The 17,257-nt window shown below is 33.6% G+C and overlaps 1 protein-coding gene across 6 annotated transcripts in view; it reads left to right on the plus strand.

Moving 5' to 3' along the window:
* The window catches only part of stau2 (staufen double-stranded RNA binding protein 2), a 223,198-nt gene extending 206,936 nt beyond the window's left edge, over positions 1-16,262 (plus strand). For 2 of the 6 annotated variants that reach the window (XM_087308326.1, XM_087308325.1), the window contains exons 14-15: positions 6,903-7,009; positions 15,122-16,262. In XM_087308326.1, coding sequence (XP_087164452.1) covers positions 6,903-7,009; positions 15,122-15,215 — 201 coding nt within the window. In that variant the 3' untranslated portion in view covers positions 15,216-16,262. 6 annotated transcript variants of the gene reach the window in all.
* The last annotated feature ends 995 nt before the right edge of the window (positions 16,263-17,257 follow it).

The raw sequence follows: 17,257 nt of genomic DNA on the forward strand, positions 1-17,257 counted from the left end.
GCCACTCTAACAGCTAGATGGAAACGCACTTGCATGTGGGATTTTGAGTTCTCACACCTTTATTTCTCAGAGTGCAGCCATATCCCTATTGATCGATAATGCTTATTTTTAGTATCATAACTAATGGGCTGAAATAGATGGTCAACCCAATAAATTATGGACTTTTCTACTGGTTAATCAACTTCAGATGTCTGCTGCAGGCCATGAGGATTTTAACTGGTGCTGTCAGCATGATGTGAAAATCACTTCAGAAATGCAGTCTGTATTTAAAAATAAAGGTCTATGAAAGAAAATTGATTTTAATATTTGTATATACTGTATGTATCTATATATTGGCTTGTAAATGTAAAGAGTTATCCGTTATCACATCAGTCAGAATATTCTTAACTTTGCATCCCAAATTTCCAGCAAAACTTAATGGATTCTCAGTGTGATTAACTTCTGAGATCATATAACAGTCAGTGTTGCAGTTTTAGCATTTAATTTTTTTATTTTAAAGTATTTACTTTACTTCATTCTATAAATTGTTAACTTTGACATTTATGATATGTGAAAGCAGATTTGAGTCCAAAAAAGGGCTTTAAAAAAAAAAAGAGGATTATGATTATAAATTTAGAGGCTTTCTTATTTATTAGGAGCATTGAATTGAGTGTGTTGGAAATAGTGCTGTGTTTATCCCTTTTCGTTCTCTTCCCTTTTCATTCTCTTCTCTCGTCCCTGAAATAAATTAAAGGCATATTGAAGTCAAATAGCAGAGTATTAAGTTGGCCAATGGATGATTTATATGGCATTTAGGAAGCCATTTCGGTGCTCACTCTTTCACTGCAGTCCTGAAAACGTGCGTTTACCGGCAAAACTTAGAATGCCTTTAAATTATCCTCTAAAATATATTGAACAATTTCCTGGTTGAATAATGTCCTCCTTGTTGACCCATAGACACGTTGTCATCAATCAACAGAATGAATTTCATTTAAAGCTGATTTGTTTCTGGGGAATTTACATGCGTGTGTTGGATAACAGACTGCAGCGGTACAGTTCCATTATAGATAACAGCTCGTTTTCCAAAGATTCCAAGACTTGATAAGACATTCCTCACATAAAAGCCCTGAAATGGCTCTTTAAATGGCTTGATATATGTGCTGTTGAGCGCTGGCTTCACTTTTCCCTATTCACAGTGATTTGACTGTCATCTCTGCAGATGTGATGGCATAAACTCACCAGTGTGTCTCATTGTCATGTACTGCACTCATTTCCTGTGCTTTGGCCAGCTTCACTCCATTTTCACATTAGCACATGATGAACCACTATTTAAGATGTTAAGTCAGAATCTGGGTTTTTGTCAAGTTTCTGGAAGACGACTGGATTAGTTTCAGCCCCATTTAGTGACTCTGAGGTTTTTCGGCTGTTAGCGATGGACCTGTAGAGCAAGCATTTTAGCCACACTTAAAAAAATATACGATTGTCATTGCACATAAAACACATTGTAAAAACAACATGAAGGAGTTAAGTCAACTTGTAAGTTTTTACTAATTTAAGTGGATTGAAAATAAAACAATTAAGTTGTCTAGCAAAAAAAAATCAAGAATTGTGTTGTTTCTGCTCAATTTTAAGGTGCCATATACTATACTGCATTGGTTTAAGTTGAATTGTTCTCTGATATCTACATAGTAGGGTTATGGCTTCAGTAAATAAAAAAAATCTCCAGAAACCATTTTTTTAAGCTCAATCAGTTAAGTCCATGATTGACCATATATTCCTCTGATGTGCTTCTCTTACACACACACACACACACACACACACACACACACACACACACACACACACACACACACACAGAGCATGATATATGCTGAAGATGGACAAATATAAACCCAATCAGAGTAACGTTGACCTATTTTGCTCACCAGATCTGCTGTTGATAAAGGCTAAATTATCACTAAATTTGACAAAAGAGAGTGATGGAGCTGTACCACGTTGTATTTTGAAGCTATAGTCAAAGAAAACACAACCAGGAATTATTAGGTTGTTTTTGATCACGTGATTCTGGTCATGCGCGAAATTAAGATGGAGGGCTGGAGGTGAAAAACTGAATGGGGGACATATGGAAAAGTCTGTATTTTTATATTACTGAAAACAAAATTTGTCTTGTAATTTCTGATCAGTAATTTATTGCAATTCAGAAGTAATCTACCCACCCTTCTCTCTCTCTCTCTCTCTCTCTCTCTCTCTCTCTCTCTCTCTCTCTCTCTCTCTCTCTCTCTCTCTCTCTCTCTCTCTCTCTCTCTCTCTCTCTCTCTCTCTCTCTGTGCGTGTGTTAAATGACAAGCATTTTGAGAACATTTTGGTTATCAGCGTTAGTGGTATGTGTTTGAAGGTAGCATTTGGGTTGACATTTTGCATCTAATTCAGTAACATTTTAGATCTGTTTAAATCAAACCTCTGAACACGTTGTAGGATTGTAGGATCACTATTTGTATCCTTGATATGATAGATCTAAGATGATGTGTTATTAAATGCTTCACCTCTCAATGTCTCTTGTTTCTGAGATGGACACACACATAGATGCACCAGGGTGCCTGACTCGATTAGCTGGCGTTATGTGATCCAGCGAAGCTCTGATTAATCAGCTAGAGGAATGTGCTCACATCTGTGTGTGTGTGTCGTCCACACCTCTCACCAGTGGGCCGGGGTGCAGGGGGTTTGGGTTCAGAGGGAACAGGCTGTCAGCTGTGAGAAATATGTCATGCTTGTTGCGTTGCATACAGCACATCTGGTGTTCATTGTCAGAATGCTGGAAAGAGCATCGGCCCCACAACCAGGTGGATCTGCCAATTCTCAACTCGCGTGTGTCACTTTGAGGGTCTCCCTCAGTCATACCTGTACACTTCTTCTACTATCCCAAGATGCTTTTATGTTTAGTATGGGAGTAACTTCCTTTAACGTCTTTGTGAAATCAAAATTGACACTGTTTATTTTGCTAGCTCACATTGTTATTCTTAAGGTGAATAAATAATCTGAAAAGTTAATCCACTGAAAACATATTTTGTTTTGGTAACGTTCAATGAAAGTCTGACCATTTGCTTCCGTGTTTGGACTGGTGGTCCTTCTGATGACTTCAACCTGAGGGCTTCCATAGTAACTGTATATTAATACATTCTCTTACCGTTAGTTTGCTATGAGGGAATTATGTGCAATAGAAAGCCCCACCCCACAGTCATTATATCATACTTCCAGTTCACACAGTAAACCAGGGCTATTCAATTAGTTTGTTATGGGAGCCGGTTAAAGAAAAGGGGAAGGCCGGAGAAATATGACTTGCTATATGAGTGATGACATGCATATAAGAGCCCATATATATGTATTTTTGCTCTTTAAGATACCCACATTGGCTTTTTCTACATTAAAATGTTAATATATTGTATTTTAAAACTACATAATGGCAGTGTATTGTAGCCTACAATAGACTTTTTTTTTTTTTAACAAATATTCAAATGTTGTATTTCAAACCACAACAAAAGCAGTGCATTGCCTAGTCTTCTTTTACATTCAGACAAATTCATATGTGATGTTTTGATCTGCATAACAATTAGGGATGCAACAATTATAGATTTTGGTTGTACGATTATATATTCAATTCAATTCAGCTTTATCTGTATAGCGCTTTTAAGTTCAGTTTAGTTTAGCTCAGTTTAGTGTGGTTTAAAATCATTACTGAGAGTCCAAAAACTGAAGAGCAAATTCATCGATGCGTAGCTCTACCGATACTGAACCATGCAAGCCAGTGGCGACAGCGGAGAGGGAAAAAAAACTTCATCAATATATAGTCTGAAGAATAATCATGGTTTCACGGTTATGACGTCTAATGTAAATTCAATCTTTATATTAGGTTAGTAGCTATATAGATTAACTGTTGTTGCCATCAGCATTTATACAAACATAATCATTTTAATAATAATTCTAACACATCTTTTGTTTGCACTGCACTGAAAGGCACGCACAACTCTCACTGTGAGATGTTTTACTGCATGCTCCCGGAAAACTGCAAGTGCATTGCTCCACTTGTGCGCGCATATTGTCATATATTCTTATATTAGAAATAACAAACTTGCAAGCGGAAAAGACTTGATTTAGGAACTGCTGCTGATATAGTTAATCCAGTGTGTATTAGCCTCGGTGTGTATTAGCCTCGGTGTACAAGCTTGAATCTTTAAACTAGCGCACAGTTGCCAATTTGGCATAACTTTGTTTTTAATTGCAGCAGTTTCGTTTCGTTCCATGCAACAGAAATTCGACTTAGAGAAGCCCTTACGATTAATTAACTGTGACATTAAAGCGCAGTTAATAGTGAAATCGGCTAATCGTTGCATGCCTTTTAATGATATTAGTGCATTGTACAAAAGGCCTTTTCTACATTATCATAAAAATGTTTTCGACTGTCTGCGCCACTCGCTTATGGTGACTTTTACTCTGTGCAGCCTTCAAATGCAGCTCCTGCTGTATTGAAAAGACGCACATCACTTCATAACTATTAATTAATAAAAATTTGGCATTTCTCATACAATACTTCAGAAAAAAATAAACACAGGATGATGGAAACTCAGCTAGTGAAGTGTTTTTAATAAATGAGTGCAGTGAGATGTCATTACTTTAATCTCAGTTCGTCTATTCTGAAAGGCAATTTGTTAGAAATCTCAAATTACTTTCAGCACTTTGATTCAATTTATTTATTTCGAACAGAAAAATCATACACAAAACAATTCTTTAAACAAAATACTTTTCATCATGGTCGAAATGGAGCGGGATAAATCGCAAGCTTATTATTTTCCCCACCCCATTACCATACACATCATTCGTCGATTACTTAAAAAAAACTTATTTCTTCTTTTACTTCTCTTGTTTTTACATGAGACAAATATTTTTTCTTTTGGCATCTTTGACATATTATATATTTGATTCCATTTTTACTTTTACATTTTATAAAAAGACCCCAAAAATACACAAACAGCCAGTAATTGGATTTTTATCATACCTTCCTCATTTTGTTATTTTTTCAATCATCTCCATTTAACATTATATTCCTTTAATAATATATATTTATACCACTTTTTAAATTGATTAACATTTTGACATTGAAGAATTTGTTCCAGACTGTTCCATAATTTCACACCACATACAGACATACACAATTTTGTTTATCTCTCAGATTATAACCCCCTTGTCTTTCTTTTATATACGTTTCGGAAGTAATTTATTTCTAGCTATAAAGATAAATTATGCTGTTTTAAATTTAACCAAATCATTAAATTTTCTATTTAAAAAATTAAGGATTTGTATGCCCAAATACCCCACTTTTACTATAATTTTAATAACTTTTTTCTGTATTTTACATGAGGATCGTAAGTTAGATTTATATGTATTCCCCCAAATGTCAACACAATAACTCCTCTATGGCAACATAAGTGTGTTATGTTACATACATTGATTTATTGTCCAGGATAAATCTTGCTTTATACACTATTGCTTCAGTTTTTACAGATTTTGATATCACATTATTTATTTGCGGTTTCCAACTAATTTTTATGATCCAATACAACACCAAGAAATTTAATTGCATATACTCTTTCTACAACTTCGATATCAATTTTAAAATCTATTTCATGACTACTTTTTAATTTCCCAAATAACATAACCTTTGTTATATTTAATAACAATTTGTTTAGGTCAAACCACAATATCAATTTATTAATTTCTGTTTTAATCAACTTTAAAAGTTTTTGTAAAATATCCCCACAACAAAAGACACTTGTATCATCTGGTACTTTATTTACTCCGTAATTAGTTCTATTAAAGTATTAACCATGAGACTTTTGCCTCAATAAAATCCTGATTTGCTACTTATTAATAATTGTTTTTGAGCTAGTACTGTAGTTCGGTTTAGGTTTTAGATAGGGATGTAGAGTAAGATCATACAGAATATGTGCTTTATAAATACTAATGAAGAGCTGATAACTTAATAATAACTTAATAATAGTCGGAATTGATATTTAAATTAAAGTGTTACCACCTTTTTGGGGATGTCAAGTCAATTATGAAACTCAGTTTATCAATTTAACAAAGAATATTTTTAGAAAACCTATAAAGCTATGTGATACTTAATAAATACTAAAAATACAAAAATTTATTACAAAAAAATGCTACAAAATTATTAATTGACAAGTTAAACTGAGTAAAACAGTTTTGTTGTATTCAGCTAGTAAATGAAAACACATTTTCATTATCCCATCAGAATTGAGCCTTATTAAAATAAATTAATTATAATGTGCTTGGTGATGAAATGTTTAAGTCAATAAAATTAAACATACTTTATTAAGTATGTGCATGCAAGTGAAGTGAGTGAAGTTTAAGTACAATAAAAATAAACAAAATATACAGTATTTATTTAAATGTGTTTACTTCTTTTTGTTATTTATTTACTATTTATTACTTATCAATTGATTTACTACTTTACTTTTTTACTGTTATGTTGTTTGTCTTTTTTCATCTGTGAACTCAATGACTTTTCATAGCAAGGCAGGATATCAGTTCCACCTGAGTTATCAGACGTTATTATTTCAGCACACTGTGTCCGAACACTTAATTTATTGCAAATTTTTTACATAACGTGGCCAATTGGTAACGTTAATTCCGCTTACTGGATGGAGGAAATGCAAGTCTGAAAACGTTGACCTAAAAACATCAGATAAACGTTAGATAAACAGAGAGCTGGAAAAAGCCAAACAAAACAGAGGGAGCAGAATGCGTCCTGTCAGTCTCAGGTTTCTGATAGTAAGTGTTATTTAAAAAGCAGCTGATGTGGGTTATGTTGTCTCACTCAAAGCCATCTGTTTTCTTGCCTCACACAGGCTGCTCTGAGTGCCTTGAAACAGCTGTCAGAACAAGGACTGGACCCGGTGGACGGACCAATCAAGGTAGAAAATGGATCATGTGACATGTATGTACATACGGAGCAGTAAGTACACCAAACATAACATACACATGACCACAAGTATACTACTGGTCAAAAGTTTGGTATCAGTAGGCTATGGCATGCAGGGACGGGATACCCTGCAGATTTCCATTTAAAATGTGCTCCAATGGGTGTGTTGTGTTTGACTGGTATTAGCTAATAGATTGTTATATGTTACAGGCAAAATTGTTACCTGTTGCTCATATAATAATGTAGAAAAATATATTTCACTGAATGCAACCCCCAGTCTGTTGTTATCGCTCTCTGAAAAAAAAAAAAAAAAAAAAAAAAATATATATATATATATATATATATATATATATATATATATATATATATATATATATATATATATATATATATATATATATATATATATATAATCTTTTAGCCTACTCTTTTTCTGTTACGGGACTGTAGACATAGACCTAATAATTTTTATATTAAACAAATCCTATCCCCATCACAAAAAAAAAAAATCTAAAAGGCTTTGATTTGTGTTCTAGAACAGCGGTTCCCAACAAGGGGGTCGTGGGGGTCCCAGCAAACTTTGTGGGGGGTCGCGTCATATTTAAAAAAAATCTTAGTAGTGAACAATTAGGAGTGTTAATTTTATCCCCTGGCTTAGTGGTTCTTAACCACCGGTCCGTGGATCAGTTGGTACCGTGCTGCACAAGAAATCATTAATTATTTCCGTTTTATTTATTATCTAAGTCTGAAAGATCTTTTATTTTGAAAAGTCTTTTATTTTGAAAAATGGCAGTATTCTCTTGCTTGCATCTCGGTCACTCGAATTTAACCCACAAGCAGCAAAACGAGAAAGAAACAAGCGTCTTTAGAAAGTTTCTTTGATAAGGGAAAAATGCCAAGTGAAGGACCTGCGAACTGCCAAGGAATAGATCTGCAACCCACTTGTCAACAAATCAGGTGAATCCAGCATGGCTGTGCAAGAAGATCAACTGATGGAGATTGCAAATAACGGCGGCATATTGCATGTTTCTAGAGTTAGCACAGTTTGTTGTTTCCAATGAAGCTGCGCGTCTTGCGTGCACAAGCGGTGTGACACGCTTGCACCAATGATACCCAGGCCTCGAGTCAAGACACAAGCGTAGTCAGCGCACCGCGTGTCTCGTGACAAGAATTGACCGATTAGCTTCAAGTTGTATGTAATATTCACATTTCGGTAAGACTAATTTTCTCAGACAAACCCAGAACACCCAAACATTGCAGTGCTTTGTACTTTTTTCCATAAATAAGACTTGTATCAGAGCGACAGCAATGTTTTGTCAGCTTGTCATCCTCTAAGACAACGGTTGATGGTTGCATAGCAACCTATGAAACACTATAAAATAACATGCAAGTATTAAATTGTAATAGCCTATATTATTTTTTCCCCTTAAACATCAGTGTGAATACTGATACTGTTGTTAATGAATTTGAAATAGGTCCAATTTAAAGTTTTTCAGTTACCAATGTACGTTTTTCAGTTACCAATGACCTGCTGATGTTTTGCTTTTATATTTTACATTAGGGTATTATTCAGTCATTCATTCATTTTCTTTTCTGCTTAGTCCCTTTATTAATTGCATTACCAGATAATGTGAGCCGAGAATCAAAACCTATCAAAGTCCTCGAGAGGTTTTTATCTCCTATTCTCGGGAGGTCGTAATCGGGCATAAATCGAGCTAAAATTCTTGTAGTCCGAGCCCGGCTTAATAAATGTATTCTGCTTACCAAAGCAACATTTTATTAGATCAAAAATAAAAAAAATTGATTCCATTTAGCAAATTTACAAAATGTATGGTCTTTTTTTTAAAATGTAACTTAAAATGTAATATATTCCATGTGATTTGAAGCTGATTTTTGCCATCATTACTCCAGTCTTCAATGTAATGTTGTTACAAGAACTGGTGCTTCGATACAAACCGCTAAAAACTAAATAAAACAAATTGGAAACAGGTTTGCTTAATTTCCATTAGCACCGAAGAACCAATAAGCCTATTTCTAGATGCAATAAGCAAGAGCAGTTGTGTTTTCTTCATATCAGCACTGAGACATAATGAACCAGTGGTCCTACAGATGCAGTGCCTATGAATCCACTTTGTTGATCAGGAAGAAAGCCACAAAATGAAATATAATTATCACCACAAATAGTGTTCTTGTGTTTAATCATTGTTCTGTTCTGCAAAGATACAGAAATAGCCCAAGCTAAATTTTAAATATAGCCTAAAATGCATATTTTATATGTAAAAATCCCTTTAACATGTGCCTATAGCAGTAAAAACCGCATAACATTCGGAATAGTTTAGTTATCACATGTAGCGCTTTGTGAGCTGTGTGAAAAAAATAGGTTGGCTACAGTACAGAGTACTGTAAATATAGTCTGTGCTTTCTTTAATTATTTATCAATTTAATTTAGTCATACTGTTTTAATCATTGTGCATCTATATACATAAAAACAATCACATCATTTCTATTATGAATCTGCGATTGACCTAAAACATGCTCAAGGTACAAAAATTTATCAGTTAAGTTTGCTAACTGGATATCGCAGCTGGTTTATGAGCAGAAAAATGCAGTCAAACATGCACTGTAGAAGTTACAACTCAATTGCTCAGATGTAGGCTACTCTGCACGTCTTTTTTTGCAAAAACACATTTTTTGCAATTGGATTATTTACTGATAAACACTTGTCAAGCGCAAAGCCTTTGTTTTCATAATAAATATTTGAAATGAAAAAAATCATAATTTAATCAAATTTGTCTTAGCTTATATAAACACATACATGAAACAAAATCCAAGTGTTTTTGCCACATTTAGAAAAATAAATACATGTTATAATATTTACATTTTAGAATATTAAATGTTGATCAATTTTATAAAAAATAGTGGGTGAGTTTTGCTTTACCTAAATTGGTTTTTGAAAATCTTGTATTTTCACAGGTTTGATTACGAATTCAACTTATTATTGGTGCAATAAAAATTCTACTTCCTCATCACATAATCCATCAGACGTCATTAAAATATGATAATCTCCTGTTTAAGAAACATTTACTATCATCAGTTTTGAAAACGTCATATTTTTGTGGAAGCTCTGATAAAGTAACGTCTAAAATGAACATTAAAATGTATTCATCAGGCACACATTATGAATTTAAACACATTTAAATAAAACATTTAAATACATCCTGTTATTCTGAACTTTTTTTCATCAAATAATCCTAAAACATTTATTTCTTAATGTTGATAATCATAAGCATTATTAATGAGTGAGTACCATAATAGAAGAGTAAATCATTATACTCTAATGATTTCTGCAGGATCAGTAGTGTAAATTTGACTCATGTCTGAATGATTTAATATATAAAATTCACCATTACATTTTAAACAAACTAGGTGATTAGATAGAGAATTCGATGATTCATCAAGATTATTTAATGAAACAGACATGATTTATACATTTGTTCCTCTAAAATGTTTACAGAATATCATGTTAGTGGCTTTTACGTGTTGTTCCAAGCACACTTAATTTAATTTAAGCCAATATATTGGCCAAATTCTTTTATAAGCTAAAATTAATTGCTGTCCTAACTTCATCATGTAAGAACAGCTTCTTACGCAAGTGAAAAACAATTTCTTAAAAAAAAAAAAAAACTGCCACAAAGCCTAAGCAAGTCATCATTCAGAACTTGATATCTTGTTAAATTGAAGCTGGGACGAGTATCGTATTTTCAGAAAGTATAACTCTAATGAATCAAAACAGAAAACACAAGTGGAATACAGTAGGTCACATTTAAATTTATTCATACTCATTTAGAATCATGTGAAATATGACACTGATAAATTAACAGAAGGTTTGGCATATTTAAGAGGTTTTAGTTGTTTTTATTGAATTGGTCATTACAACACCTATAATACAAATGAAGTATCTACAAAACTGTCATTACTCTATGATTTGTAGAATAGAGCAGTCATAATTTAGGGGATTTTGCTTACTGAAAACAAGCTATTTCACTGTCAATATAACACAACCATGCTCCTAACATTCAAGTAAACAATCTTTTTTTATAGGATACAAATAAAATAAGCTCACTATTTATTCACCATTTACTTGTCCCAAACCTCTGTGACTTTCTGTTGAATGCAAAAGATGATATATAAGAAAGCCGAAAACCTGTAACTATTGACTTCCATGGCACACTGTAAAAAAATATGTTGATTAACAGTTTCTGTATGTTTTTTCATTAGATATTGGTTATAAATGACATAATGCAACATTAATCTCAGGTCTATCGACTTTTGATGTTGATCATTCAACATTGAGGTTTAATAAAATGACTTTAAATGACATTTTAGTAGTTTAAAACAATATATTGTATAAGAAATGATAAAATAAATAAAACAGAAGTTTTTGCAGTTTATTACCAGGTTTTTATACCGTAATTTACAACACCAATTCAAACTGTTCTTTAAATCCAATTATAAAAATGCAATCAATAAATAAATATCTCGTAATTAAAGTAATAAAGTCTAAAAGCTCAAGTGTTAACATTCTCCAAGTCACAGCACTTTGCAGATTATTATAAAAAAAAAATTTGCATAGTTAATTTATATACTTAAGGGAAGATACTATGCATTTGTTCAGGCTAGTGTTTTTTTTTTTTTTTTTGTCAATTTTTAAAATTTGAATGGAGCTACAGTATTTTTTATTTAGTGTTGCTGCTAATTAAAAAAACTTTTATTAGCCCCCTAAAAAATGTGGAGGGAGGTCCTAGGTTACAGTAGCTATGTTTCCATCCACCTTTTTTTTTTTTTTTTTTTTTTTTGATTATGCACATAAAAAACTGTTGATGGAAATGCCATGATGCGCATAAGTTTTGAAAATGTGCATAAAAATATGTGCACATAACTGAATAATATAAACTTTTTTAACTATATTATAAACGATATGAACTACATTTTAGTATAGATTAGCATAAACTACAATGGAAACACTTTTACCGAAACTCATTCCAGAAGTTATGTGATTTTGTTATGAGATCATGTGATGATAAAAATGTGTTTGAATGGACAAACCAGCAGGCTGAGCACATTGTAAAACATCTGAAATGTTGTTTTGTTCATTCTAAAACGCCTTCTTAGTATTAGTTTTTTATATTATAAATTGCCTCCAGAATCAAGAACGTCAGTTCTTCGCGTTTAGCATCTTCAAACACCACCTTGCGTTCATTGCATGTCGGCATTGTCTTGTTAGGCGCAAGTCATTTATTAACTGAAGAAAACATTGGCGCAGCTTCTCCAACCACAGTAAATTCTGATTTTACTTTTGATATTTCCCAGCTAATCAGGAAGTGACAATTTTGTTCTCTTTGATTCACTGGATGGAAACGTTTCTTTATTTGCACATCTTTTATGTGAAAATCCAGTTTTGCGCACTAATTTTAGATGCATCTTTGGATGTAAACAGCTTGTGGCTGTTATTTTTTTACCTGAATACACAAATAATGTAATTTAAAAAATAACAATTCAAATACTTGAGGTCTTGTGTACTTGAGGGCGTGTCCAAATATATGACTAATTACTAGCTTTAGAAGAAAAAATCCCCTCCACTGGATCTGATTTAACAAATATTCGTTCATTCAATTTCCTTTGGCTTAGTCACTTATTTATCAGGGGTCGCCACAGCAGAATAAACCGCCAACTATTCTGTCATATTTTTTATGCAGTGGGTGCCCTTTCAGCCACAACCCAATACTGGGAAACACTCTTACAGTATCACATTCATACACACTCATACACCATGGCTAATCTAGTCAATCCAATTCATCTGTACTGCATGTCTTTGGGCTGTGAGGGAAATCGGAGCACCTGGAGGAAACCCACACCAACACGAGGAGAACATGTTAACTCCACACAGAAAAGCCAACAGGCCTAACCGGAACTTGAACCTGGGACCTTCTTGCTGTGAAGCGACAGTGCTAACCACTGAGCCACCGTGCCACCCCGATTAACAAAAAAAAAAACTTTTGCTGTTAATAAATATATGCTGTTTGACAGTATGAATTCCTCCAGACGTTTTCCAACTTCCTGTTTCAGTGTGAAATCTCAATCCACAACAGAAAATTATTCATCAACAAATTTGATGTGGTATTTAGTAAGGACTAAATACCATAATATCTCTCTCTCTTAATCCCTCACTCTTTCTCTCTCTCAATACTAAAGATCAGTGGCAGGTGGAGCTGACTTTTTTGATTCTGAGCTGCACAGACAGACAAGATTTGTCCTTTAAATGTCAACGTCTGAAACCTGTCAGCTCATTTCACCTAATCACTAAAAGGATTATAGAAGGACACACACACGCGAATTGGCAGAGCTTATCACTTTCACAGAGGGCTTGAAGTATGTTTTTCCTTCAGTGGTGTTGCCCACTTCCCCAATCTGTCCGCCCGCAGTGGAAAAGCCTCACGCCACAAAACTCCCATGTTTTTTCATGTTCTCTATCCTCTGTAATCAAAAAAGGCAAAATAAACCTCTTGTTATATCCATTAATGAAATCTGAGAGTGGAAATGATGGACACACCAGAACGGAAATCCCTCCAACCCATTCAAGAATATTTTGATAGTAGGTGTGCCGGAGGAAAAGGTTAAAGAAATGTTTATTTGCAGTGGCTTCAGCTTCTCAGTGTAGTCATGAGCGTGAAATGAACAAAGAGATAATACCCAGTTTCAGCCAAAAGAGCTAATGGGAGAGGTGAAATCCATTGTTCTGTTTCATTACTTTATATTATTTACATATACACTGAAATTCAGAAGAGTGAGGATTTTGGTAATAATTTCAACATTGTATGAGAAACAATTAAATAGTTTGTTGCATTTTACTGCATTTCACGCTGTGTATGGCTGTGTATGTGACAAATACAATTTGAATGTGAATAGTAACAAATTATTAGAAAAATAGAGTTTTTTCAAAAAGTAAAAAAAAAAATAATTAAATGAATTTGAAGATGATGTTCATTAAAATGTTGCAGTAAGTATAATATTCCAGAATTGTGGATATATTTTAAGCATTTTTACATTTGCATTGCTGTTCAGAAGAGTGATAATTTCATAAGGAATTAGCAACAAATGAGACTTTATTTATTATTTTTTTAAGGTTAAAAAACACTTATGTCCTACTTTATATTGGGTGTCCTGAACTTCTAGATAACTGCATTAAAAATAAATAGAATGTACCAACTGTATTTATAATGTATTGCAGAGTACTTCTGGTGCTCTTGATGTGGGATACGGGTAGAATTAGAGACAGGTTTGGTGATATGGGTAGGTTTAAGAGTGGGTTGAGTAGGGGATGGTCAACAGTGTAATTACCAGTGTAATTAAAGAAATTAACTACAGTTGCAATTACATGTATGTATTTAATCAATCATAAGTACAATGTGAAAGCATGTATTTACACAACAGGTACAAGTTGGTGTCAGTAGAATATCCCTGAATTGGGGGTACGTTTCATGCATTTTTCATTAATTTCCCTTGAACTGCAATGATATACAACATATGAAATTGATAGTAAACTGAAGCCATCACTACAAAATGTGACTGTGAACATTCAATTGTTGCTGATTATTGTTAAATTTTCTTAAGCCATTAATAGAATTGACAGTAACAGAGTTGACTTTTTCCACCATTTTGTGCTTTAGCTCAAGATGCTAACCACAAACAAATTAGCACAAGGCATGTATAACAAAATTGTAAATTAAAAACTGAATGTTATATTCACTGAAATTAATTGACAATTAATCTTTGTTGATGTTTATAACCTTCCCAGAGATGGGTTGCGCCTGGAAGGGCATCCGCTGCGTAAAAAAACTTGCTGGATAAGTTGGCGGTTAATTCCGCTGTGGCGACCCCTGATTAATAAAGGGACTAAGCAGACAAGAAAATGAATGAATGATGTTTATAACTGTGCGTTCACACCGAAGTCAGCGAGTTGCTTTCTGTGTTAACACACAGCTATACATTTAACCTATTCATTTTATTTTGTTTCCTATTTACGTTTTAATTATTATTTTAAACATATTTAAACTAATCCATCATTTGCACCTGTTTGTCTTGCAGACAAGCGAAGCGTCTAGCCGAGAGGACGGAGAGCAAACCGACTAACTCAGGCACCACTGCTCAGGACTGCAAGGATTCAAAGGCTGTCGTCTAGGAGCTGAACCCACCCTTATACCCCGTCCCACCCTGAAAGCCCCCACGACCGCCGCTGCATCCTTCTACACGTGTCAACATGCAATATGGTGGATGTGTCTCATGAAAAAAAAATAATAAAAAAAAATGCATTCTTTGAGTCTATGTGAAGACAACACTATCTTAACACAACATTTATTTACTCTAGAATTAACTAAAAAAAAAAAACAAGCAAACTTTAAAAAAAAAAGATAAAAATATAATGCATGGTAATGTTTGAAAATTGAGGGAAATTTCCCCATTTGATAGATGTTTGAGTATTATTTTCACCTTGCCTCCAAGTGGATTTAAACAGGCTTATGTCATGCCATTAGTATAAAGGAAAACATTATTGGGGGAAACCAAGTTGTGTATCTTATTTGGGGGGGTTCTATTATTTTCCTTTTCTCTTTAATCTATGAATAATATTGCTTGAGTATTTAAGGATTAACCGATGCCAGTGCTGTGAAGTTGTAGTTGTTGTCTTCATATATAGTCACCCGGCTTACCGTGTATGCTGACATAAAGCATTCATCTATCTTTATGGATGTATATGACTTGTAGAGTATCTTATGCAGAGGAAAAGAAAAACCTATAATACGAGTGTAAACCAATGGATAAAACTGACGCTAGAGGTCAACAGCACAGAATCATGATGCGACTGTTGTCCGCTCTTGCCTTCTCTAAACGCTCCTACGATTCTTGTCAGAGGCCCTGCGTAGTGATCGGTGCCTCTTTAGCGCAGTCCTGTTTGACAATTGTTTTCTTCTTCCTTCAGTTTTGTCCAGCACATCTACACCTATGTTGTGTGTTGTATTGACTTGATACATCAACTGAGTGCTTTTAAGGACTGCATTCTGGAGAAAACAAACGCTGGGCTCAATATACCTGTTGTCTTTTCAGAAAGGATCAAGTTAAAGTACCGTTAACTCGTAGGAAGCGCGTTTTTCTCTCCCTGATGGAATACAGTCTAATAACAGACATGTCAGTTAGTTCAAATGCAGTAAAATCACATCAGTTATGTTCAAGACACTGGTGTCTCTTGTCTTTTTTTTTGCTCTATTTTGCTATATCTTAAACGTTAAAAGTCAGTCTGCATTAAAAGATTGACTTGGATTTTTTTGATTCGATTAGATTATATTTTTCTGACAGATTATTTCTTTATTCAACAAGGACAGTCCCTTTTTCCAAGGTTCACTGTTTAAGACGGGCAGCTAAGAAACACAACTACTAAAGTAGTTAGCGGACTTTACAATAGTTTTAACAAAGAAATGCTATAGAGTCCAAATACGTAGATTCCATATCTATTATACACTGAAGCTAATTCCACACACAAAGATGATAACTGGAAAGAACTGATCTCTAGATGAAGAATGAATATTTTTAGGAACATTTAGTCTGTTAGTCTAGTATTATACATTGTTTTGTATATATACAGTTAGGTCCATAAATATTTGGACATTGATGCAATTCTAACATTTTTGACTCTATCCAAAATTTGAAATGCAGATTGTCACCTTTTATTTGAGAGTATTTAATATTGACTTTAAAATGATGTTTAAAAATCAAAAACTGCTTTTATTCTAGGCAAAATAAAGGAAATAAGACTTTCTCCAGAGGAAAAAAAATATCATCAGACATACTGTGAAAATTTCTTGCTCTGTTAAACATAGTTTGGGAAATATTTCAAAAGGGAAAAAAAATCAAAGGGGGGCTAATAATTCTGACTTCAACTATATATATATATTGCGCCCATTTTCCCTAATTTCTGTTCTGTTCTGGGAAGATTGTTTCAGCACATTTCTAAGCATAATAGTTTTTAAAACTTATTTATTATTAATAACTGATTTATTTTATCTTTTCCATGATGATAGTAAATAATATTTTACTAGATATTTTTCAAGACGCTTTTATACAGCTTAAAGTGACTTGAAAAGGCTTAACTAGGTTAATAAGGTGAACTAGGCAGGTTAGGGTAATTAGTCAAGTTATTGTATAACGATGGTTTTGTTCTGTGGATTATCG

Source organism: Danio rerio, chromosome 24, assembly GCF_052040795.2.
Source record: "Danio rerio strain M-AB ecotype USA chromosome 24, GRCz13ab, whole genome shotgun sequence".
In the NCBI taxonomy this organism is placed as follows: Eukaryota; Metazoa; Chordata; class Actinopteri; order Cypriniformes; family Danionidae; genus Danio; species Danio rerio.